At 43.3% G+C, this 25,375-nt stretch overlaps 4 protein-coding genes across 4 annotated transcripts in view; 2 read left to right on the forward strand and 2 right to left on the reverse strand.

Moving 5' to 3' along the window:
* dpf3 (double PHD fingers 3) overlaps positions 1 to 2,015 on the reverse strand; it is a 21,713-nt gene extending 19,698 nt beyond the window's left edge. The window contains exon 1 of the mRNA XM_084000528.1: positions 1,969 to 2,015. Coding sequence (XP_083856654.1) covers positions 1,969 to 2,000 — 32 coding nt within the window. The 5' untranslated portion in view covers positions 2,001 to 2,015. The remainder of the gene's footprint in view (positions 1 to 1,968) is intronic.
* A 579-nt stretch (positions 2,016 to 2,594) lies between these two features.
* wdr21 (WD repeat domain 21) lies at positions 2,595 to 9,853 on the forward strand. Its single transcript, XM_084001219.1, has 13 exons — positions 2,595 to 3,065; positions 3,202 to 3,347; positions 3,953 to 4,110; positions 4,538 to 4,620; positions 5,122 to 5,224; positions 5,348 to 5,491; positions 5,767 to 5,816; positions 5,988 to 6,067; positions 6,702 to 6,794; positions 7,225 to 7,322; positions 7,466 to 7,642; positions 8,775 to 8,889; positions 8,980 to 9,853. Exons 1-13 carry the CDS (start codon positions 2,953 to 2,955, stop codon positions 9,243 to 9,245), a joined length of 1,626 nt encoding a protein of 541 aa, XP_083857345.1. The 5' UTR covers positions 2,595 to 2,952; the 3' UTR covers positions 9,246 to 9,853.
* Positions 9,854 to 10,067: 214 nt separating this feature from the next.
* On the reverse strand, positions 10,068 to 18,800 carry zfyve1 (zinc finger, FYVE domain containing 1). The gene is made up of 13 exons (XM_084001218.1): positions 18,597 to 18,800; positions 17,612 to 18,135; positions 16,676 to 16,919; positions 16,314 to 16,574; positions 15,962 to 16,176; positions 15,737 to 15,843; positions 15,312 to 15,420; positions 15,012 to 15,109; positions 14,659 to 14,776; positions 14,200 to 14,370; positions 13,512 to 13,692; positions 13,313 to 13,426; positions 10,068 to 11,632 (listed from the first exon to the last, which is right to left on the reverse strand). The coding sequence occupies exons 2-13, from the start codon at positions 18,098 to 18,100 to the stop codon at positions 11,400 to 11,402; spliced, it is 2,340 nt and encodes a 779-aa protein (XP_083857344.1). The 5' UTR covers positions 18,101 to 18,135; positions 18,597 to 18,800; the 3' UTR covers positions 10,068 to 11,399.
* A 577-nt stretch (positions 18,801 to 19,377) lies between these two features.
* pigh (phosphatidylinositol glycan anchor biosynthesis, class H) lies at positions 19,378 to 21,388 on the forward strand. Its single transcript, XM_084001220.1, has 4 exons — positions 19,378 to 19,796; positions 20,393 to 20,602; positions 20,743 to 20,826; positions 20,982 to 21,388. The coding sequence occupies exons 1-4, from the start codon at positions 19,620 to 19,622 to the stop codon at positions 21,051 to 21,053; spliced, it is 543 nt and encodes a 180-aa protein (XP_083857346.1). The 5' UTR covers positions 19,378 to 19,619; the 3' UTR covers positions 21,054 to 21,388.
* Positions 21,389 to 25,375: the final 3,987 nt, after the last annotated feature.

Genomic DNA, 25,375 nt, shown 5'->3' on the forward strand with positions numbered 1-25,375 from the left:
ACCTCCTTATGCAAACACAGTCAAACCGTTTTCCACCTGGTTCATTACACACCCCCCCCAAAAAAAACTAATGATGAGGTACAAGGACACACAATCTGCACACAAACACATCTCTGCATATGAATAACGCCGCTCATTTGAATACTTCTCATGTCAGCTCTTCATTAAGTCCCATCCCACACAGCCCCCCCACCCCCCACCCCCTCACCCCTACCTCCCAGGTTTTAATCACAAAGAAGTCTTTGTGAAAATGAGAGTTTAAATAAAATCAAGTAAACATGCATGGTTAAAACATGACTGAATGAGTCCAGAAAGCCAGACATATTTACTGCCAGCTGTTGACGCTCGTAATTCATCTCTCAGAGCTGCACACTGGCAGCAGAGGAGGCCTGGATCATTACCGTGTCCTTATTGAGTGCCTATGATTTACCGGGCCACATCCTGAGGACAGATGACAAGTACACCCCATTGTTCCTAACAGACAGGACTCTGCCTGGAAAGTAGACCACAACATGATTTCCCATGGTAGCATCTCATATGTTACTTGATATTAGCTCTTAGACTCAGGTCCTATACACTTTTGGACAGTTTGCTATTATATTATGGCACAGGCGGGGAGGTGGACCCACACTTACACACATTGTTTTCCGTTTCTGCGGCGGATATTAAATGGGGTGGAGGGTGGGAGGTGGTGGTGGTGGTGTATATGAAAGGGCAGATGGGGGCTCCCTCCCTCCATCTCTCCTTCTGCCCCGGCATCACACCATCCTTCTTTACATCCACCTCCCTCTCAACAGATGGACCCAGGAGAATACTGGGACGCTGCTAATCTGATGCTCCACATGCACAACTAAAGACACACAAAAACAAACACGTACAGTCTCTGCAGCTTTATCTGTTCTGGCAGAACACAGCAGCTTAAATGATTTTTGTTTTTGTTTTGTGCACTTATTTTTTTTGGCTGTCAACGTTTAGCTCTACAACATTTAATTACACATAATTACAACATTGCCTTGAGTGGAAGCAGATACAGTATGTAAACCCACCAACCCACGCCCTTCAAATTTTTATAAAAAATGTATAAAGGAAAAGAAAAATCTGTAGGCCCAACCAGATTCCTGTCGGATCACGCTTTGTTTAAAGCACTCATATGGGCTCTTGCACAACAGATTTCGTGAAAACTCACTCTGCACATTCCACATGATCAGTGTAAACATCTGCTGTCAGTCCGCAGAGAGGAAGACGCGCAATATAAACTGAGCAGAATGTTACAAATCTCACACGTCAATTTTTTTTGACAATAAAGACACTAGGATATTTTGCAGCTCTGTGGATGTTTCCACTTTTATCACAAACCGCTAATGCAGCAGATCATCAGTTTTTAAGAACTTTAGTAGTCTACAAAAACAATGCACACCCCTTGAGTGGGTTTTACACTGCAGGTCCCCCCATACATGCATGAAAGGAGGTCAGCACTGTATAATAACATATATTAATCTGCTGTGCTTTGTGTGGGCTGCATCTACTTGACAGCACGAGCCGCGCAGTGGGCGACAGTCGTCCTGCCTTGTGACATTAGTTGCATGAAATTATCTATGCAAATCCACCGTCCGGCGCTGACAAAGAGCGCTGCGTGCAAACTTTCAGTTGATATAGCACAATGTGGACAATGGCAACTTTCTGTCCAAGTGAAACCAAGTCCGCAAGAGACATTTACGCGCGGTTTGGAGACGGTTCCTTTGCAGGACTGTGCATGAGGACATGATTTTTATATCAGTATTACACAACACAGAAAACAGGCAACGGTACCTGCAGAGATAACACACGCACACACACGGACACTGTTCAAGTACATGGCAAAAGTGTTAATTTGATCATTTTTAATTGAAACGCGGAGATCATTATCACGCGCAGACTACACGCAACCAACCATGCAATCATTCAATAAAAAATCAAACATTTACTCACGATTTTAGAGGATTATGAATGACAGTCGCCATTTTCCTGCAGGACTGTAACGTAATATTCCAAATCTCGGTATAGTTTGGGACCCTTATGAAAAAACATACAACAGCCAATGCGGTCCTGGGCACTGTGCTCGCTACCAATACAACAGCAGCATCAGGACATTAGGCGTGGCTTCAGGGAGCTCTGTCAAAATCAATCTCCCAGTCAAGACTGTAGTGATCTCATGAAATGGACTTGATTTAAATTTAATCGATTTGAAATTAGATAAAGATCATACAACAGGAGCTGTAGCAGGGTATCATCTCTGGGTTAGAGGGTTTGACGGCTGTTTAGACAATAATCCACTAGTTTTATTACGGGCATTCATAAAAATTAAATTGCTGTAAATGACCAATGACGACAATAAAAGCCCTGGATCCAGTCTTGCATGCACAGCGCGCGCGTAGCCTACATTATTGTCAGCATTTACATTTAAAAGTCCTTCAATTGAAAGCAATAAAATAATTTCCATATATTTATCCTGATGCTCGCACGGGGAAAAAATAAACAACAACCAATGAATGCGCGTAACGTCATAAACTATTGTTAGCAATTAGACCAATGAATGACACGAGGAGGCGGGACACAAACAGTAGGAACTCACTGTACAGTAGTTAGTTAGCTCATGGGGTGTTAAACCCCTAATGTTTATCAGTTTATAGAGAAAATAAAGATCGATTTCCTCTACCGGAGGCAGTGTTTATCGACCTGTTAAAACATGTTAAATATTTACTTCTGTTAAATGTCACGCGTCGATACCAAAACGTGTCGACAAGGCTGTGGAGCTAACATTAGCTTCAGAGTGCTAATGACAAGAAGTAGCTAACTGGTGCTAACCTGGTGCTAACACGTAGTCGCGCTGTCTCTGTGTAGAGTCGCCAGCTTCACACATATTCACAGAGAGTGAATGAGAGACAGCGTGGGGCCAGGACTCACTCAGCGGGGATGAAGAAGTGGACCTGGCGAGAAGGGCAGCGACCGAACCGGCGCCGAGGGGGAGGTCACCGCCGCGGCTGGTACCAAGACCACCGGCACAGGTCAACACAGGACGAACAGTGGTGTGTTCAATGAAACTTTGTAAAAAAAAGTGTGTGTGTCCTAGTAACAACTTCTCACCAGTGGCAGTGCATTCAAGAGTCAGTCATTGACTTTTAACCATAAGTTAATATTGAGGGTGTTCATCTACTGTCACAGGTATGGACACAGTGATGCAGGTCCGTCACACAGGACACCCCAGAGGAGCTATGACAACCAGGCCGCCTCTACCTCCAATTCATCCTCTTCACCGTCTTCATCGTCTTCCTCCTCTTCCTCTTCCAAGGACAGCAGTGCTGCCCCAGGTTAGAGCGAGTAACCCCCTCCTTAACCACATTCATATTTACATTGGTCCAATGTTGGTTGTTTGTAACACTAATGTTGCTTTACATGGACTGACAACCACACGTGAAGGCATCATTATCAAGCAGTCAGTAAATAGACTTGGCCCAGTCTCTTTATTTGACCTATGACATCAGTGGTCCATATTCTCTCTGTAATGTGAGATGTAACATCATGGCAGGGCTCCAGATCGCCCCGAATTTGGGGCTTTTTCATCCCTAAAATTTGAGACAGTGCAAGTAAATTTTTCATTTACTTGCGCATGTGCAACCAGTACATTTTAAGTTTTTTGGTTGTTTTTTTTTTATCACTGGTGAAATGTGGAAAGGGTCTCTGGAAGCTGTCATTACAGGTGGCAGGCCAATGTGTGTGAGGATCATGAATGAAAAGGAAATGTAAATATTTTCTTTGCAAGTTGATTCATTGTGTGTGCCCCTAAAATATTTTTTCTAAAAGTTAAGGGCCACTGTACTCCTGGTAAAAAAAAAAAAGTTAGTCTGGAGCCCTGCATCATGGTACTGTAAATAAAGATGTGGAGAACAGATGTGCATTATTCTTCTGTGTCCAGAGCTGCCAGGTTTCTACTTTGACCCGGAGAAGAACCGTTATTTCCGTCTGTTGCCGGGACATAACAACTGTAACCCACTGACCAGAGAGAAGCTGCAGGAGAAAGAAAAGGAGAAACGGAGAAACAAAATGCTCGCAGAGGATGAAAAACCCAGAAAAGTAAGTCAGAAAGCTTCCTTCAAGAGGAGCAGTTAATGTAAAACGGAAACACCTAATTTATAATTATGATCAAAAGCAATGCCTTTCATATGAGTCTACTTAGAATAAATAGACAGAGCCGAGACAAACGGTTTATGCAGAGGAGAAACTGCCGGAATCCAAACTGTGGTTGATCACTCACTTGATTCCTCACTTTCAGTCACTGAGAGGACAGTGTGAAGACCAACACAATACAGTTCAGTGATTGTTGTTTCCCTTGACAGAAGCAGACATCCTGTCTCCCGGTTATGGAGACGAGATAAAAGCTTTCTGTTGTAAAATGATCACAGATACGTGATGACATCTTTTTTCCATCATTAACTGGGATTGAGCCATGTTCTGAAAAGCGGTGGGCCATCCCTGTTTAAAAATACAATCTTCTTTACAGAAAGCACCGAGAGCAGGACTGAACACTTCACTGCTGCTGCAGAAAAGACACCTAGGCTTGTTACCTGAGAACTCCTACTGCAGGTACTGTGTCCCACTGCTGTGTGCACATGCATGCGAGGACAGCGAGCTGTTCCCCTTGTGTCCTATACATGTTTCAAAACCAACAGCTGTAATACATTACTGAAAACAACCCCAGTCAAACAAAGACTAAGTTGAATGCTAATCAGTTCTGTATGTGTAGAGTGAGGTTTCTTTGTAGCATTGCTGGCCTCTAACTATGACACTAACCATTTTTGACATGGCTTTCAAAACAGTTATATAAAAAAGGAGAAACTAAAGCAGGCTAAAACATAGTCAAAATACTGCGCTGCCCGACAGTCTGAATTATAAGAGTTCATGTCACTTACACTTGCGTCAGCAGCCTTAATGATTTATATTCAGCCTATTGGCAAACATGTCTTCAAATAACAAATACATTCAGTTTGTCAGATAGCTGAAAGGAAGTGAGTAAGTTATTCTTGTTCTGTGGATCCTCTGTGGATGGTGGTAGCCAGAATTACCATGGTTACTGTGTGTCTCCAGGTTGATCCATGAGGTGAAGGTCAGTGCAATGAAACGTCACAAACTGGAGGTCCAGAGCACAGACAACAGCAACCCCAGCACGGACAACTTCAGACTCATAGTGGTGAGAACACAAACAACAACAGAAACAAACACCCAATAACTTATTGTATTAAAGTTTTAATGTTGTTTTCCCTTGTTAACCTTCTGGTGTGTAAACTTTTAAATCCTCCCTTGTCTTCCTCAGGGCGACTCGGCCTGCGAGCGAGTGTTTACAGTCAACGACGTGTCTCACGGCGGCTGCAAGTACGGCATCATGAACTTCAGCAGCAGCAGCCGAGGCTCTCTGTCTGTGGAGATGTGTGATAACCTCTACTTCACCAACCGCAAGGTGGAACTTTTTCACTGGGGCTCGAGCAGTAACTCTGAATACGTACTTTACCGTGCCCATATTTTTCCCTACATTGGTTAAGTGGAATTTTTATTAGGTGTTAATAAACCCAGTAAATGACCTCAGATGCTTCAAATCCCCTTTAAAGGCCTTAAAGTGCCGCAAATCTACATGTTGAAATATCAGTTCCAGAGAAAAGTAAATGCTGTAGAAGTGTGTTTTCAATCTAACAACAGTGAATTTTGACTCTTCCACTCTGACTAAATGTGTTTCAGGTGAATTCCATCTGCTGGGCCTCAGTCAACTACCCAGACTCCCATGTGCTGTATCCTTCTCCAGTCTTAGAGCTCGTAGTCAGTCATGTTTTCATTAGATAAATACTAAGAACAATGTCTCATCTCTGCTAAACACCATTCCTCTACATCATCACACGGCCATTTTTAACGTTGTGTTCCTCTTGATCTGGTTCTGTTCTCCTTAATGCGCCGACTGTAAGGCTCTGTCTGGTGGGAGTGGCAGACACCCCCGGCTGCGTCAGTTTACTTCCTGCCTCCCTCTTCAGCAACTCAAACCCAGGTAAGATTAAAGAGAATGTCCTCAGCTGTGATAAACTGTTTTCTTGTCTGTAAACAACATCTATTGCACGTCTGCCCGTCCTGGGTAAGGGATCCCCAATTTCTTCCTTGTTAGGAGGGTTTCTTGGGAGTTTTTCCTCAGTCGATGTGAGGGTCTAAGGGCTATGGCAGAGGATTAGGGCCACTTTGCAAAAAAAAGAAGTGAATTCTGACTTTAAACTCAGAATTTTCAGATTAAAGTAAGAATTCTGACATCTTTTTTTTCACAGTGGCCCTAATACTTTTCTGCAAAGGGCAGAGGATGTTATGATGCTGTGTAAAGCCCTTTGAGACAAACTGTTTGTAAAAATGGGCTATAAAAATAAAATTGCCTTGCCTCAGGTGTATGGATTTACTTTAAACTAGCCTCTTGCATTTGATTACCTTTAAGGCAAATTGCAGATACTTTGCCATACAGCACTGGTTTTGACTTGGTAGTTTCACCAGGATGATGATTTTAGTCCACGATTCCACAGTAGTTGCATAAGTTAGTCTTATGCCTGCAGACTGTAGAGGATCAGAGAGGGTATGATTCATGATTTATGTTTCATGTTCCATTAATGTGTCTCCTCTTTGATTCTTCCCTCTCTCCTCAGACCAGCCTGGGATGCTGTGCAGCTTCAAGATATCCTCGGCCTGGTCCTGTGCTTGGTGTCTCAACCCACAGTTTGACAAGACCTTCAGCACCGGTCCGTTCCATCCCCACTCCTCTTTCTGCACATAAGTCAGATATATAATTTTTTTCAATCAGTCACAACCATTGGCATCTCTGGAGAACATCGGTTGGTTTGGCTCGCGAACAGTCTCTTAAATCACACTCACTTTGTTTGGACAGAAAGAAACTGCAGCAACACATGCTGGAAACTAATCATGCACTGGTATCACTCATTCTTCAAAGGCCTTAGTGGGGTCACAATCACTGCACATGTGAAGAAAAGTAAACAGTTTCAAAGCTGTGTCAGGGTCACAGATACTTCCAGTATGTTGTCTTGATAGCAGTTTTCACATGGAGCCCAGAGTCATCTAATCTCTGATGATTAAAATCAGACAGCTACATATATTTTCTCTCCACAAAGTTATCAATCTTAAATACTAATGTTTTCTTGCATGTGTTGGCAGGTCTGTCTCGCAGGGTAATTGTGAAAGACGCAGAGACGGGCCGAACACAGACGTACAGTGTAGGCAGCGATGTCTTGGCTCAGCAGTTTGCCCTCAGGGTGAGTCATTTGTTACATCAAAGTGATGCATGTTAGAGCTCACTGGTAATAAGTTTTAGATTTCTCTTTGATATGTCTCAGAACAGCTCTGAGCAGAGGGTGAACACCGTGGAAATAACAAGGACTCCCCTTTCCCCCCTCAGGTCCCTGTGCTGTTCAACGGCTGCCGATCGGGGGAGATCTTCAGCATCGACCTGCGGCAGCGTGGTCGCAGGGATCAAAGCTGGAAAGCCAGTCGCTTCCATCAAGAGTCAGCCATCACCTCTGTCCGCGTCCTCCAGGATGAGAACTACCTGCTGGCTGCCGACATGCTGGGCCAGGTCAGATTTAAAATAACATTTTACTTCGTCCTGCGATGAACATTTGGCCCGAAATTACAAGTATGTTAGTTATCTTTTGGCCTTTAGATGGGGTCAACCTGTAACAAATTAGTGGCTGTAATAATACACAGTGCTGTTAGTGTGTAGTTAAAAGTATAATCAAGCTGTGAACTTTGGTGACCATTAAAGTGGACAATGACAAAAAGGTATCATTAGGGAAAATTAAGTAAGATCGTAACTGAGCTGTTTACATTGAAGCTAAAGCTGAAGCAGAACCAACTTCAGCACAGGATCTAAGTAAACTCCTGTGACCCAGGGTAAAATATACAGGACAGGTGCATCTCAATGAATAAGAATATAATGGAAAAGTTTATTTATGTCAGTAATTCAATTCAAAAAGTGATAGATCCATTACACACAGAATGAAACATTTAATTTATTTTAATTATAATATTATTGCTTATATTTAACAAATACCTGAAATTCAGTATCTCAAAAAAAAATTCATATTACAAAAAGACTGATTTGAAAAAAAAACTGATTAAAAAAGCATTTTAGTATGGAAATGTTGGCCTTCTGAAAAGTATGTCCATCTATGTACTCAATACTTGGTTGAGACTATTTGACTTAAAGGGTACTTCACCCAAAATTGATAATTCACCAATTTTCTACTCACCATCGTGCCAAGGAAGGGTTTGGAGAACTTTTGGAGTTATCAAAACTCATTTGAAGTTCCAGTGGGAGTCCGGCTGGCAACGGATTTTCATATAATGGCGGCGGATAGAGCTCATGTTGTAGCAGTAGCTCCCAGTGGCTGCACGAGATGTGCTGTGAGATGTCCGTTCTTCATTGTAAACCATTGGATGTTTGATGTAAACACACTACATCTCGCAGCAAATCATGGCTTCAGGACACTTGGGTCAGTACGGACCATCAGTATGGAGGTATTTGGATGTTTCATAGTGTGTGTTTTGGACGATTCAAAAGTGAGCTCTATCCACTGCCATTAGAGTGAATTGAAACTACTGGAAATTGACTTTTCTATGATATTCTAATTTACTGAGATGCACCTGTACATGGTGGCCCCACATGGATTCTGTTGTTGCTTTAACCGTGTGTGTTTTGTGTGCAGATCAAACTGTGGGATGTGCGAGTGACAAAGCCAGTGCAGGAGTACAAAGGGCACTACAACGAACATGCCTACCTTCCCCTTCAAGTCAATGAGCCAGAGGGGCTTTTGTTGGCAGGTAACATGCTCTATCAGGATTTTCACCACTGACTCCAGGTTTGCTTTTTCAGGACTCTCACCGTGTGTGTGAACTGTGTTGTGTCCACAGTGGGTCAGGATTGCTACACAAGGTTATGGAGCCTGAAGGACGGACACCTGCTGAGGACCATCCCATCACCCCACCCGGTCGCAAACGACATGATCCCAAGCGTGGTCTTCTCCTCCAATTTGGGGGGCTGCAGGGGACTCCCCGGTCTGCTCATGGCTGTCAAACACGACCTGTACTATTTCCCATACAACAGCGACTACCAGGAAGGAGGAGAGCAGTTGGCTGGATTCTGTGAAAACACTGGAAATACTTCCTCTGAAACGTGATTTTTTTAAAAGACACTTTTTTTTCTGCCAAATAGACAAATGATATTGAACCTGTAGGTTTTGTAAAACCTCAAAATGTATGTCTCAGGGGAATGTTATTTTTTTAACTTGTTTGTGCCAAATAGGAAAAAGTGCTAGACACACACGAATGCTCACTGTAAACAGAAAAAACAAAATAAGTGTACTTAAAAACATAACTGACTTTCTTTTGTGGTGCAATTTACACAGCGGCCCTGAGAGCACAACGCACTGCAACTGAAGTAAACACAAACAATAAACAACACAGGTGGAAAATTCAGAAAACATCATTAAACTGAACACATGCAAATAAACACACTACAACTTCAGTCCATGTATTCTATCGCATAAGTGAGTGATGAACCTGCTGGGACAGAAGTTTTTTGTAATTTGTTGCACGTTTGTCTTTGCATATGTTTTCTGAAGCTGCAGTGTGTTGAACTCTCAGGGCCACCGTACATTTAGGATGTTTCTGATCGGAAGCAAACAATACTGTGTTTGATGATTTAGATTGATACAACTTTTTCAATTTTTTTTAAAGTATATTTTTAGGGCTTTTTTAAACTTTAATTGACAGCACAGTCGAGAGAGAGACAGGAAATGGGAGAGAGAGAAGCAAAGGGCCGCCTGAGTCGGGATTTGACTGTAGCCTCTGCATATGGGGCGGCTGCTGTAGCAACTGAGCTAAACGACACCCCGATACAACTTTTTCTAATTGTTGTTACAAAAGAAGAATCATTAAAAACAGTCATGTGAATTGAGAACTGAGATATTTCTGTCCCTTGACGAACACACACAAACTCAGAGGTTTCTGCAGTTTAATACATGGTGTAAGAGCATACATGAACATAAAGGTATTGATTTGCTCTGTGATATCGGTATTCACTGAGATGATGACATGGTTCACTCATTCAGGTCAAAGTCGTCGCTGAAAGAAGAATCTTTCACTAATCATAAACACTGTCGGGCCTCACAAGGCCGGGCAGGGTGTTCAGTCAAAGCCTTCCTGTATCACATGTTGCATTTCTACATTGTCAGGTACATTGCTCTTCATCAGCTCCTCTCTAACCAGCTACACAGCCTGAGTTGAACGAGTAAAGGATTATTACTCTTCGAAATATTCCCTGTTTTGAGGGGCCAGCCTCAAAAAGATAGTTTGAAGTCTTCTCTGAACCATATTGCTACTGTGAGCCAGCCACTCCGTTGCATCTTCTCCCACTGCACTCGGATTTGTCTTATTAACGGATAGTAGTTTTGACATTTTAAAAACACAACGTCGCGCTTAAAGTAAACTTTTTTTCCCCATATATGTATATTCTATGTAAAATTTTTAAACAGTCTATTTGGACAGCATTATTAAGGCTGTTCTATTATCATCTGCCCACTCAGATGCCCAAACACCCACAAAAAGGATCAAGGGATTATGTAAGCAGTTATTACTGAGTAATTATATAAGCTGGAATGCATCGGGGTGTTACAGTACATCAGTGGCCTCTGACTGTGGTAACACTCCTGAAGCCAGAGAGAAGCTAAAGCTAACGCAGCTCAAGTAGATCCATTCAAACATGGATCAGAGTCAGTTTTTCCCTCATTTCCTCTAAAGCCAGTCTTGAAACAATCTAAAAGTGCTTATCTGGAATCTCCTACTCTCCTGTTATTACATAGTTCACACATGTAGCCCCAAACTAAAAGAAAAGGTGCTAATAGTACTAGTGTGTCACACTGAGAGGGATTGTCAAAGGGGTTTCATGTGCATCGATACAAATCTGTAAAGGGTCTAAAGGGGCATGTGGAACTTTACCTGAACTCAACTGGAAGTGAGCATTTACTGTATAATACTCATTATTATCATCTCTCTGAGTCGTTCACGTCTCATTCTGACTAGTGTTCACAGTGTAAAACACAGGGGTATTAAGGTGAGATAGCATCGAGGGACTGAAGTGACGTGAGGACAGCGGTAAAAAAAAAAACAAGTCCAACCGGCCACAGTCAGCCAGCTGGCAGCCAAGAGAAGCCACTAAAGACAACACCAATCTCAAGTAGCCGGGGCGAAACCGTGTCAATTCCAGTTTTTTTTGTAGAAGTTGGCGTCCTTAAGTGTTACCACTGTGACTCCTGCTCCCTGTCCCGGTCCTGCTAGAGCTCCCCTGGTTTCTGGTTGCAACCGCTGCAGACCCTCACAGGATGGTCCCAGCCCCGGGAGGGCACGGGGCGCCGCTCCTGGGAGCAGTCGTCGCACACGCCCTGGCCGCAGGCGCGACAGTGGTGGATGGAGAGACGCGGGGCGAATTCCCTCTGGCACTCGCAGCAGGAGGTGATGTCCTGGTCTGGGACCCAGTAGGTGGGACGAGCCGCGTCCTTCACAAGACCTGGACACATGAAAAAGTTGTTACTGTTTTGGATAGGAACCACAGAGTGTAACTATTGTGTAACAAACAATCTGGATTTCTAAAACTATTGTGTGTGTGTGGTTCAGGCCTCCATCATCTAAATCTCAACCATCTGTCCTCTTTTCTCACACTGCTGCGTCTGAGCGTCCTCACAATAACACCTTTCTTTTAAACGTTGCATCACCGCTATCAGCTGTAAATTAGCCACCACACTGTAATAAATACCTCCGGTAAAAAGGCTAAACCTTGAATAACCTTGTGCAACAGGTTGAGCGCCATGAAAATCAATGACAACAACAAGACCTGGACACATGAAAAAGTTGTTACTGTAACTGAGAGAGAGAAGGAGCCATTGTGTTCAATGAAAAGAAAAAGACAGAATTACTTATGCAGTCCAGCTTTGCATGAGGGCTCACTGCTGATTCAGCATCAGTGCCAAAATCTATGTTAAAGAGCCACAATGCAAAGGAGGAAATGTGGTAAAAAGCCAGGTCATGCTGCACCAAAACCCATTCTGTTTGAAGGAAAACACTAAATAATAGTTTTTATTTGTCATCACTAAACATAAGGCAATACATTTTGTCCACCTGATAAATAACATCTCACATTGAGAGTAAAATTGATTTGTTGATCAGTCAAAGACAGACGATGACAGTCAACTGGCAACAGTCAGGAAATTATGTATTTTTTTCAGTTAAATGCCAAAATCCTCTGGTTCCATCATCTAAAATATAAAAACTTTGTTGAAGTCACATTGAATGACTTGTTCTCATTGCTGTTTCATAATCATCTCACATGAATCCACTGAGAGATGATCATCAACAGTCATTGACAGTCTAGATCAGGGGTGCTCAAATTCTACTCAGTGAAGGGCCAAAAATGAATTGGGGTGGAGGGTCACAGGCCAAAACTAAACATTTATGTTGCGGTGCATTAAAGGTCCAGTGTGTAAAATGGAGGGGGGGCGACTGGGAGTATTTCAGGAGCATGAAGCGATGAGTTGAAGATCTAAACCATTTTACAATATCTCCGCTGTTTCCTCCTTTTCCTCCTTCTTCTTTCCTTCTGCCTTCTTCTTTGTTGGTTTATTTATGAACTCGAAAGTCGCAAAACGTGCTCTCTGGCTGGATTTTTCATTCAGGCTGCCGTACAAACGTGGCGGCGCAAGATGGCAACACTCTCTAGAGCAAGACAGTTGCCATATGTATATATAAAATAATAATTATAAGGCTACAAAAACCAAACAAATTAGATTTTATACACTTATACAAATATATTCATGGGTAGTATATTCAGATTTGGCCAATAAACCTTGACAAATATTACACACGGGACCTTTAAATCAAATATGCCTATAGCATAATTATACAAAATAAAAAGTAATACAAAGTAATTTTGAATAATGAATAACACTATTGTTTATTGTGTTTCGCTGTTAAGTGCATGAAATTACTGAACATCCATATGGCTCTTTTTAAAGTAGGTAGCGGGAAAATAATAATAATTTTTAATAAAATCTAAAATTCAAGCATGGGCAGTGGGCCAAAACTAATCAGTCAAGCCTCAAATTGGGCAACCCTGGTCTAGACTGTTAATAGTATTGATTAGATGTGATCTTCATCTGCATTGTTTTCTATATGAGACGGATGGGATGCTCACCCAGAGGTATGTCGATGGCACCAACGACCGCTCCTAAAGTGTTCTGAACAGCCTCCCCGACCTTCCTGGCGATCAGCGTGCCTCCTTCCTCCTCCAGGGCAGCGTCCAGCAGCTCTACAGCAGGAAAACATGCACACAGCGGGTCAGACTCTCTCATACACATCACACAGTGGTTGAAAAGTAGAACTGATCTGCATACCGGTCGGGATTCCCCTGTTGTGGAAACAGGCGTCGCAGACTCGCACGGGAGCGAGGCCCCAGCCCCTCTCTGGGACCGGCCGGGTTTTGGAGGAGCAGGCGTCGCAGAAGCCCTCTCCACAGGAGCGGCAGTGGTGCTTGGTGTCGTTGGGCTGGAACTCTTCTGCACATTTATGGCATTGCTGCATCACAAACAATAGGGATAACGTCTGAGTGTTTTTCCAGTCAGAATGACAGTTGTCGTCCTGTAGCTATAGTTAGATTTAAAGACATGCTTCCACCTCTGAGTATAGACACTTTAATCAAATCCTGTTTGGATAGGAACCACAGAGTGTAACTATTGTGTAACAAACAATCTGGATTTCTAAAACTATTGTGTGTGTGTGGTTCAGGCCTCCATCATCTAAATCTCAACCATCTGTCCTCTTTTCTCACACTGCTGCGTCTGAGCGTCCTCACAATAACACCTTTCTTTTAGACGTTGCATCACCGCTATCAGCTGTAAATTAGCCACCACACTGTAATAAATACCTCCGGTAAAAAGGCTAAACCTTGAATAACCTTGTGCAACAGGTTGAGCGCCATGAAAATCAATGACAACAACAAAAGGGGCTGTGTTTGCTCTCGACCAGTGTTTCTGCAGAGTTTGTGTTTGTTGTTCTAGTTTTAGTCCAGTTGTAGTCATGTACCAGGATAAGGGAGTTTGGTTTCCAGTAGGTGGGAGCAATCTGGTCAGTGAGCCAGGAGGTGACTGCTTTGGCAGGCTTCACGCTGAGTTCAGACACCGACTGAGAAATGTATTTCACTCCATCCAGCAGCCTCTGAGCAGCATTGTTGTTGTCTTTCAAAAACCCGTCAGACTGAAAAGAAGGCGAGAGAAGAACAAAGCAAAGATTACAAAAGCTCTCGCCGGCCTCAGCAGCTTCTGCTCACATCAACATATTAGCATTAAAAAACATCACAAATTCAATGTTGCATTTCTTTCTCGGACATTTGAACGCAACCAGCTGGCGAGAATTAACTGCGAATGTACCTCGCAGCAGATGTGACAACATTCATTCCACTTTAAACCTTTAAGTTCTTGGCTTGAAACATTGTTTAATTGGTTTAAGCAGAATCTCGTTTAAGTTGTTCCACTGTGGCCTTACCCCGGGCCAGATGTGCTGGATTTCTGTCCTGACCACTGTTTCCACTGGGTCCTGGTTTCCATACCAGTACTGCCTGCTTCTGTAGATCACTGCACAGTTGGGGCACTCTATGACGTACCTAGACAATGACAGAAAAAGGACCTTATGTCCAGTATCACGGGGACAGACTGGTGGCTTTGGTCTCTATTACAGAGCTGCAATTCATCTGGTAGAGCGCTTTCTGTTGGTAATTATGTCTGGTATTGTGTTCCCATTTTTCCCCCATAATTAAAGAGGATGTATTAAATTATTTGTGCTAGCAACAAAGCTATTTCCATTAATTTTCCACATCGCTCTGTGGCAGAAGGACTCACCCAGACCAGGCATAGATGGCCAGGCCAAACCACGGTGAGTCAGACGAGGCCGTCGTCTTGGGAACCACTATTACCTCCTTCCCTCCCTCATAGCAGGCCTGAGGAGATCAGATCAACACACACACGCACTCAGAGCCTTGTCATGCAGACTTTCTTCAAATATGACCATCGGCAAGGCAAAGCAAAATTTATTTGTGTCTCAAAGGTCTGTACACAGCATCATAACAACATCCTCTGTCCTTAGACCCTCACATCCACTGAGGAAAAACACAAACAGGAGAAAACTGGGTGTGAACTTGCCTTGCAGGTGTAGATGCGATTGTCGTACTGTGCAGAGTAGCGGCAGCGATGTTTGGCTTCGTGGTCGAGTCCTTCCTTTAGGTGATTCATGCTTCTCTTACAACCCGAACTGAAGGAGAGAGCAGCAAAGAATTTTCAGGTTTAATATTATAGTCATATAATAATATGATTTTTTTTATATTGTTTTAGTTTATACAGCTAAAACACATAAGAGCTAAGACAGCCACTGTGAAAACCATAGAATAATGAACATAGAAGCAGTTGGTGATGCTCTGCTTTGTTATACCTCCAAGGACAGCTGTCACATCTGAGCATGTCATCAAATATAAAGCCTTTTTTGTCATGTTTGTTTGTTTGTTTTGCCTCATGAATGATGATTTTCGTCTTTCTGTAACTGAACCGCAGGTGCTGAGAGAAACACATACCCACAGCTGAGGCAGAGGCTGGAGCAGGTGAAGTACTCATCTGGAAAGAAGGAGTTACTGGTCATGTAATCATCTGTTATATCTCCGCTGAAGCGCTCACTCAGGGCCTGAGGAGAGGAGAGGAGGAGGAGAAGGTGAAGGGAGATGAAGAGTCACGGACACACACTTATATTGTGTTCACACATATGTTTGTTGCATAATACTGTATGCTTCTTCATAGCATACCTGTAGAGCCTTGTAGATGACACTGGCGGAGCGTGGTGAGCGGGTGGTGTTGTTGTCCAGCTGCTGCTCCAGGCTACGCAGAAGACCACTGAAGTCTGTGGGAGGGTTGTAGGTCCGAGTCCCGCGGTACTGGATGGAGCTGAAAGCTTCGGGAAACAGACCCAGCTTCCTGAAACGCTCCTGAAGCAGACGCTCAGCCGATTCATTTGGTTTGTCTAGAGACACAGAGATGGACAGATAGAAAGTGAGGTAGAGAATAACTTTAACTCATCATCTTTGGAAAATCACAGAACAGTTCTGCTCATTTTATTCCGACAATGTGGTGTTGGAGTCATAAAGAGCTTCATCTGACCTGATCCCAGTAGCTTGGTGTGGACGGTCTCATGGAAGATGATGACTCCCGGGCCCAGAGTGGACAAGGGGACGTCCAGACCACAGCGGCTGGTCGTCGCCTTCAACTCCCTGGTGAAATGTTTCAAGTAGGCGTCTGAAGCGTCGCCGAGGAACTTGAAGAGGTCGTCGTGGAGACGGTCAGCATGCGTTCTGTAGATGACCAGATCAGAAACAGCCAGGACCTTGAGGAGCAGCCGGGTTCGCTGACCCTGATTGGCTCCTGGTGATGAGTGCAAACGAAAATGAAAGCCTGTTAATTATGGATGAAGAGTATCCTACTATCTGTCATGATGAGAGACAAATCGGTTGTTTGCTCCATACCAGCCCCAAGTAGCCCCTCTGTGTCGATGACAACAACACAGTGCACCGGGTCCATGGCTGCCCAAACTCCCACGGTGCAGGACTCCTGAGTGGGGGACGTCTTGAACACTTCTCTCCCAAGGAAAAATGTGTGATTGAGGGTGTGGGACTTGCCCTCCCCGGTGTTCCCGAAGATAGACACCACCTTGAGGAGCTCATCTGGTCTGCAGCCCAGCCGTCCAACAAACTCGTCGTCATCCTTCACCTGACAATCCACACAAGATTAGCCACAGTATTAAAAAGGATAGTTCAACATTTTGTCAAATTTGCCTATTGCCATAATCCCTATAGTCATAGCAGTAGGTTCATTACCTTTAATTATCGGTGCATGTTGTTTTCAGATCAGCGGGGCAGAGACGTGAGCTGCTTAGTGAACACAATGATCCCCTCTCCCTCATCAAATACACAATCCAACAACTCCAAAACGCTCTGGTGGACAAGTTGTGACCTGCACATTCACCACGCTATGAAATAATCATGTATAATTATGTAACATCACGAGACATGAAGCATATAGCTTCCGGCTATGCATTTGTCTCGAAAACAACTCTGTCTCATAATGTGACATTATTATTTCATATCGTGGTGAATGTGCAGCTCACAACTTGTCCACCAGAGTGTTTTGGAATTGTTGGATTGTGTATTTGATGAGCTTGATGAGGGACAGGGGACCTGTACCGTTCACCTCCATTGTGTTCACTGAGCAGCTTGCGTCTCTGCCCCGCTGATCTCAAAACAACATGCACCGATTGTTAAATGTAATGAACCTACTGCTAGCCTATGACTATAGTGATGACAATAAGTAAGAATAAGAATTTGCCAAAATGTTAAACTATCCCTTTAAATCATCACACAAGTATGGTGTGTGTGAATGAATATTATATTCATAACATTTACCTGCATCTCCTCCTTCTCGTCCACCAAAAGGAAGCTGCACACCTTCTCCAGCTTGGCCTTCAGGATCTCTATCTCTGCCTCCCCTGCACTCACGCTGTTCTCCTGGGGGGCCTTGGCCGGGGGATAAGGTGTCAGAGGGTGCTTCCTCTTGTTGACTCCGCTGTGGGTGCGTTTCTGGCAGTCTAGACACAGGTTGATCTTACAGCCCTGGCAGCGCACCACAGCTCTGAGCCGTCCGCCGTTCCCGGAGCAGCTGCTGTCTCCTTTACAGGAGTCGCAGAAAGGAACATGTCCCGGTGCAATCCGAACCCGGTCATGATTCCTCATCCGCTCTTGGCGGTGGAGCTCCAGTTCACAGCGCGCACACTGCAGGCTGCCGCACTCATCACATTCAAAGGCGGCCTCGTCTGTCCCCCCACAGGCATAGCTCTCCTGACAGACCAGGACTGTGTTCATTCCTTTATCTACAGCTGGACCTTGACCACTCATCTCAAACCTGACAGGTCCGGGCACAACTTTTGGTGCTGAAATGAGAGGAGACCTGTGCCTTTAAGTATAACTAAAAGTGACTTGTTATGGCACAGTTATGCAAAACTCTGTTGACCAGATGTGATGTAACCTTTATGGTCAAATTCTACAAAAAGCCAAATCTCCTATGTTTAATATTGTCTAAAAAGATTATAATGAAATGTCCAGCTGAGCTTGTTTCTGCTGACTGTCAGTAGTGACATTCAGTCCAGGTAGCAGTCACACACACACCTGTCCACACTGGTGAACACTTTATGTTTTGGCAAAATAGTTTGCTAGCTATCGTTAGCTGCCCTGCATCTCTTAGCCTGTATTTTCTAATGACGGTGCCGGTTTGCTAATTAAAAGCAGCTCGGTTTACTCGTCATACTGTACAAAGAAAAATGCACAACAATGAACAGTCACACTAGCTAACAGTGGCTACACAAAGGGAGACACTGGTGAAGAAACAAACAACCTTCATTTCACTCGGCTGACATAGCGGCGGCTGCTAGTCCGACGGACGGCGGCTGGCTCGGTGAGTAACGCTGGCTCAGCAGAGGCTCAAAGCGGACACGCACACCGCCGCCTCCCCGCCGACTGCCACATCCAGGGAAAGTTAGCTAGCCGAGCTGTTGGGTCCCAGACCTGGGAGATGTTGTTGCTTTTACATCAGCTGATCGGCTTGTTTTTATCCAGAGGTCAAAAGTCACAAGAACACAATGCATTTTGGGTAATGAAGGAGTTACGTTTTGCATTGAAAATAAAGTATTTTTTATTGTTTTACCGAATATATTTCTTCGTTTTTATTGTACATGAACCGTCGTATATTCCTTATAAAGTTTTAAGAAACTTAAATAAACACTTAGATAAATTTAATGACACACAGCGTACTTCCCGCTGCCCATGATGCTTTACGCCTTCCAGCTGCTGTAGGGTTCACTTTTATTTGTTGACGGTGCACACCGGCGCTTTACAGGGTGGGCGGAGACATTACCCAATATTAACGCGTTGTACCACTATCAGGTGCTGTATCATAAGTGTTTGGTTTTAAGGTGGACTAATTATTTGGTTTTATCTGCTTCATTGATTTGGGGGACCCCTGTCGACACCATCAACTATTTACAAGCCTTTTATTGGAGCAACTTGAACTGTGTTAACCGGGGGAGCCCGGTACACATAACGAGCGCCACTTGTGTAGAGATTGATTTGTTTCTGGCAACAAATCTCTTCCAGTCGTAGTTGTGCCGGGGACACTGTCTTTGCCGAGTTGTTGTCTCTTGTTTTATATTTAACGGGGACACGCTATCACACATATATCCCCTGTCCCAGTCGCCTCCTGTCTCCGCCCGCCGCCCACCTGCTCTGTTTACAGCGGCTAGCCGACGTTAGCTCAGCGTTGACCTACTGTCACCGTTAGCTGGTTAGCTCAGGTTGGCTAACCCACTGCCGCCACAGGCTAAGTTAACCGTGTCAGTGAACAGTTTCTGTCGCGTTCATCATGGAGGACGAGGTCTTCACTGACATTCACGGCAAAGCCATATCCCTGGACTGCCAGAGCCACTCCAGCTTCTGCAGGGAGTTCGTCGTCAGCTCCTCCAAAGTGTCCATCGGTAAGGTGATGGTGTACACCTGCTCGGTCTGGCTCATCTCTTACACCGTGTTCTTTTTCACGCAGGTAAGACCAGTTATTATTACTGACGTTACAACACACCTGTCACTGTGTGAGTCACCGCACCACACTGTAATCAATTGTTGTACTAGTGTGTCATGGAATTTCGTGAAGTAAATTATGGTTGTCAGAATTTTCCAGTCTGGACTTCATTACCATTCAGTCTGTAATCTCTAATATTATTAATAATTATAAACTTTATTTATATAGCACCTTTCAAAACAAATGCTAGGCCTACAAAGTGCTGTACAACAAAGTTACAACCGATAAAATGACAACTAATTTGACGATATGATAGTAAAATTAAAAAATAATAATAATGTAGAATAGCATACATGTTAAATTAGTGATTGTATGAGATCAGCAGCAGTCTGTAATGTATGTTGTATTGTCTGTTCTTCAGTTCTGATCAGCTTTATTTAGTTAAAGTGGACCAAGGTGTTATGTGTGGACAAAATTCATTTTTTGAGGTCTACAGGTTTAAATGGTCACAAGATTCTCTACCATTGTAGATTGTGGTAGTTTGGGTTCATCGTGTCAACAAGTTACACCGGCCAATATATGTACAGTATGTGACGTGAGTGTGTTTCCGTCTCTTGCAGAACACTGCTGTGCTGTCCAGTGCCATCGTCATCACCCTGGTCGGCATGATGCTGCACATCCACCTAGTGAAGGTGGACCACGAGTCCCTGCTCGTCATTGGCTCCTTGGGCATCCAGCTGTCGTCCAGCTACGCGTCAGGCCGCGAGACCACCACTTTCATTGAGATGAGCAAGATTAAGGACATTGTCATCAATGAAGCCATTCACATGGTGATTACATTTCTGTTGTGTGCAAATTTACATGATTCACATCATACTTGCATAGTACGTATTCTACAATTACAGTTATTTCATTATATCCTTTTGTGAAATAAGCGGATTCATGTTTTTTTGTTTGTTTGTAATTTCAGCATCAAATCATCTACTACCTTTGTGTGCTACTGAGGGATCCCTCAGAGCCTGATGCAGTATCAAGTGTTGTGCCGTTGTTTCAGGTTAGGATGAATGCACAGTTCACTCACAACGTCTTAGACAGAAACCTGCTTTTGAACAGTTACTCTCAGTGTTTTGTCTCTGGTTTTACCTCCTGTACAACAGCCTTTATTTCACAGTAACCTGTTTCTAATGAACATTGTTCTTCATCTTTCAGAGCTCAAAGCCGAGACTGAACTGCCTGGTGAAGGTTTACAAAAGCTGCCAGGAGATTCTTTCAAAATGCTGATCACACTGAGGATACTCTTTATATTTCTTTTTTAAAGTCGTTTCCTTTTCTTTGAATGGAAGCAGAAAGCAGTATCCCTCCCTCCTTCAGCCTTTCCGTTGAGGGTTGGTTGACCTCATTTTGTAGCTGTGTAGTTACTTGAATTTCTTTTGAAAAATAGCACTGGTAATAGACTACCTGTTTAAACCTAATGAGCCAAACTTTTTACCTATCATTGTATTAAAATAAATGATATTTAACAATGTTGTATTTTTACTTATTCATATATTTATACTTGAATTTGTTAGTTGTGCCAATTCCTGTATTTTAGATGTTCCCATTGTGTATGTTTTTGATAAAAAAAAACCATTTGATTAAACATTAAACAAAGTAACATGTGATCAATGTTTTTGAGTAGTTGTACTTTTCTTCCCCAGTAGGGGGCAACATCACACTTACCCAAACTCATATTCAACTACTCGGACTGAAGAAAACTCAGTCAGGCTGATATTTATTCATCAATGATACATGGATGAGTTGGAACAAAAGCTGTTCACATGTACAGTCACTTTGTCTCTGTCCACCGTGTTAATTACATGAACAAACTGTTTCTCAGCAGAGCCTGTGTGTTTGCAGAAAGTAGTTATTAAAAGAAATGTATGAAAGTGCAGGCCAGTGTGCAGAGTATATTTTTAAGAATAACATCCACACCCTCTTCCTTTTAAGTATATTTTCACTTCCTCATAACTATATCTTCATCTGGTAAAGACAGTCAGTCACGTTTCACTGGGTCGTTTCTTACCTCTTGTGTGATATTACCAGACCTGTTTTCAGAAATGTGACTTGAGGTTGACCCAGATGACAATGACAGTGTCAACTGCTGCTGCAGAGGAATGACTCCAACACACTTTGCTTCAGAGTGTTGACCTCAGCTCCTGATAGGAAATCATGAGGAATGTAAATGATGCCTTGACTCTACTTTTTGTCTTGTTAGGTTCATTGATTTGTAATTGGAATCATTGTTATCTCTCTATAAGAAGCACAATTCAGCATCTACATCTTTAGATCAGTACTCAAGTTTATTTTATTAACTCACCATGTCAAATACTTTGGAATGAGAAGACTTTAACAGAACTGCGTCACATCCATATTTATACAGGATTTACTGCAAACCACTTTGTACTCTTGTTTAAATAAAATGCTGTATAAATGCAGTCAAGGAGAAAATGTAAATAGACAGGACGTGTTCAGTATTTTCCACCAGGATGAGAAAATATTTGCAAAAAAACATGTGGTTGTAACTAAATCAAAACAGTATGTTATAGGTTTCCGCTGCCTTCAGTTTAAAGTTTAGAGCCTTGTCTTCATCACCACTCGGCCAGTGGTTCTCACCAGGCCTTGTTTTTTCCATCCCATGCCAATTGTCTGTGGCCATCTGCAGCGCAGTCAGACCTGTGTGTGAACTCCACAGGCCGACAAAACAAGCACAAGGGTGTGATTTTCATGGGGCGAAGCCTTACGCTGCTGTGAAGAGCGGCCCTCTGACGGGGTAATTGTCCCGCCTGGAGGTGTTAAACGTCCAGTGGCCGGGCAGAGAGAACCTGGGAGTGACCAGCGGTAACACCTCAGGGCCGCTGAATAGCCCTCATAAACCAGTAGCAACCCCCTGAGTGTAAATCATAGGCAGGGTGAAGGTTTGGCAACAACACAGTGAGGCTTTCTTTCTCAGAGGTGTAGCCTGTTAATTACCTTTGTTTACAATACAGTTGTAATTAGACATTAACGTTCCCACAGTCTTTCTGTGTTCACTTTTAAACCGTCGCTGATAAAATAAAATAAAAACTGAATCCTGTCATCTTTCTTCTTATCACATGGGTTTTGTGTTTTTTTCTAACCTTATTGATGTTCTTCATTATCTTAATGGTGACTGTAAAAAATCAGTTTATGGTGTTGGAGTTGGTGTTGGTGGAATCTCCTGGTTCAGTGGGAGGGGAGGGGTTGGAGTCCCACTGAGATGGGGAGTTTCCCCTTTACCACCTGCAGTGCACACACACACACGCACACATGCACATACATATGCACACCATAATCATGACACACTCCTACACTGCTCTAATGTCCTTTCTTACCTGTTCTTACCGACAGTTATATAGCCTACATTGTCACTCTTATATTTTCCTATTCAGTACCAAACTACTGCTGTTTATCTTAGCTTAGCATAAAGACTGGAAACAGGGGGAAACAGCTAGCATAGCTCTTCCCATACAGTAGGTGACAGAAAAACAGCACCTTTAAAGTCCACAACTTAAAATGTTGGTAGGGTGGATGGATGGATGGATGGATGGATGGATGGATGGATGGATGGATGGATGGATGGATGGATGGATGGATGGCACAGAAACATCTGAAAAATTGCAAATTGTGTAGTATGAAAATGTAGTAGCCACATATTAACTGTGTGTAACTCTGATATCAGAGGCCCACACAGAGAATATGAGTATGTCCACACATGTTACAGAAATGTGCACTGACTTGCCATCTGGTGCAACAGAAACAGTTCGCTTATAATGCTTCAATTCAATGTAGTCTTGTGCCTTTGTGTTGTATTTCCCAGCTGACAGGCGCTGCAGAAACAAGTATTGTTTGAAACATGTCCGTTTATCCGCTCCACCTACCGGTCCATACAGGTACAGGTGTCACCTGGTGTCAGTTTGAATTTGAATCCCTCCCTGTTCCCTGGCACAGGCAGAGAGACTTTTACCGGTCACTTCATTCTCTCTCTCACTCAACACAAATGAACTTGAATACAATGTTATGGTTCGTGTGGTTAAGTATCTCCCTGCAGGAGATACATTTGCATATTCCTCAGAGAGATTTTCTTCACTGAGGGGTTCGCTCCACCTGCTGCATAAAATTAACAATTGTTTCCTACAGTTAGTAGAGATAATCTTTACATTTTGGACAAGTACTAATGTGAGTTTCTGTATCAGTTTACCTGTTTGTCACTAGAGCTGGCCGTGGGGACTCTAACTGCAGAACCTCATTGTTCCTCTTCCTAACGTTCAGGATGTACCTGATTACCTCTCTGTTCAAACAACCGTGTCTCTTTGTTTATGTACATCATGGACGAGCCAACAGGGCCTGATCACTGCAAGAAAAAGCAAACTACACTGAACTATCTAGAATGAGAGCTTTGAATACTGAGAAATATTTGAATAATAAAAAAAATTGGTGTAGTAAAAATCAGACTTGTTTATAGATTCTCACTAACTGATGCATTACTATGCTGAAGATTAACAAAGGTGCAAAATGTACAGAAAACAGGGGCTATTCAACAGTTTCAACGGTGCTCAGCCTCCTCCACACTGGGCCAGGCTGTGGTCACATCAGCGACAACAGGAGAAGAGATAAGACTAAGCCGCAGGTCGGAGGATAAGCCTTTTCTGCTGGGTGGCACTGCACAACCGGTCCTGGTACAAAGAAAGGAGTATTTATCAAACTGTGGAAGCTTTAACATGGTAACATGATCCACTGACTAAAGGCTCTGTATGTTGTAACTGCTACTAAATCTCATTGTGAAAAACATCCAAGATGTGAAATCATGTTATTCTATACTGACACTTGGAGAAGTTACACTCTTTGGTTGAGAAATATCAATTCAGTTACTTCCCGTTCTTCATCGACCCCTTAGGTTTGATGGAAAAGGTTGTGACGTTATGCTGCTTCTCTGGAACAACTATGATAAATGATCTGTTTTGTCCATGGAAAGACATGCTCGTATTTGCTCAGAAACCAGTTTACTTCCTGGGGAGGGGAAGCCGGCGCTGCCTTCTCTCTTTTCTCTGACATAAGACAATAATGGACCAGTGAGGTCAGTGTTGTATTTACCCAGGCTTATATCATCTAATCCAGCCACGACAGCTACTGTTGCTGCCCGGCGAAACTTTTAGAGATACTGTGGTTTTGAGTTGATCCTATTGAACCTTAAAGCCAAGCCAAGCCCCCTCCTTTTGACTTTTTCTAATCCACCAATCAGTTTGAATTCAAATCGGGGTTTTGAAAAGTACAATAACACAAATGAAACCGATTGTGCTCAGGCCACGCCCTCGCGGCGTCACCTGGTAGATGTGAGGTAAGTGAGACTGAACTTCTAGTCGGACCAGCTGGCAGCAGATAAGAGAGGTGAAGCCTGCTCTACAGGTCTGACAGCACGGAGCCACCTGCAAACACACCTCTGCTTTCTCTGTGTGTCTCCAGAGAAGAGAGCCAAGCCATTGTCAGGAGTGCGTGTGTGTGTGTGTGTGTGTGTTTATGTGTATGACAGCAGGCCTAAACTGCCATAT

Source organism: Trachurus trachurus (genome assembly GCF_905171665.1).
Source record: "Trachurus trachurus genome assembly, chromosome: 24".
NCBI lineage: Eukaryota > Metazoa > Chordata > Actinopteri > Carangiformes > Carangidae > Trachurus > Trachurus trachurus.

What these genes read in the sequence shown, in the direction of transcription:
- wdr21 (XM_084001219.1), top strand. Translation starts at nt 2,953, where the DNA reads ATGAAGAAGTGGACCTGGCGAGAAGGGCAGCGACCGAACCGGCGCCGA. An exon ending in CCTGAGAACTCCTACTGCAG is followed by an intron (nt 4,621 to 5,121) that starts GTACTGTGTCCC and finishes GTGTGTCTCCAG; the next exon opens with GTTGATCCATGAGGTGAAGG. An exon ending in TACCCAGACTCCCATGTGCT is followed by an intron (nt 5,817 to 5,987) that starts GTATCCTTCTCC and finishes GCCGACTGTAAG; the next exon opens with GCTCTGTCTGGTGGGAGTGG.
- zfyve1 (XM_084001218.1), bottom strand. Translation starts at nt 18,100, where the DNA reads ATGAGTGGTCAAGGTCCAGCTGTAGATAAAGGAATGAACACAGTCCTG. An exon ending in TCATCTACAAGGCTCTACAG is followed by an intron (nt 15,844 to 15,961) that starts GTATGCTATGAA and finishes TCCTCTCCTCAG; the next exon opens with GCCCTGAGTGAGCGCTTCAG. An exon ending in GCCATCTATGCCTGGTCTGG is followed by an intron (nt 14,777 to 15,011) that starts GTGAGTCCTTCT and finishes GTCATTGTCTAG; the next exon opens with GTACGTCATAGAGTGCCCCA.
- pigh (XM_084001220.1), top strand. Translation starts at nt 19,620, where the DNA reads ATGGAGGACGAGGTCTTCACTGACATTCACGGCAAAGCCATATCCCTG. An exon ending in CCGTGTTCTTTTTCACGCAG is followed by an intron (nt 19,797 to 20,392) that starts GTAAGACCAGTT and finishes CGTCTCTTGCAG; the next exon opens with AACACTGCTGTGCTGTCCAG. An exon ending in TCAATGAAGCCATTCACATG is followed by an intron (nt 20,603 to 20,742) that starts GTGATTACATTT and finishes TTGTAATTTCAG; the next exon opens with CATCAAATCATCTACTACCT.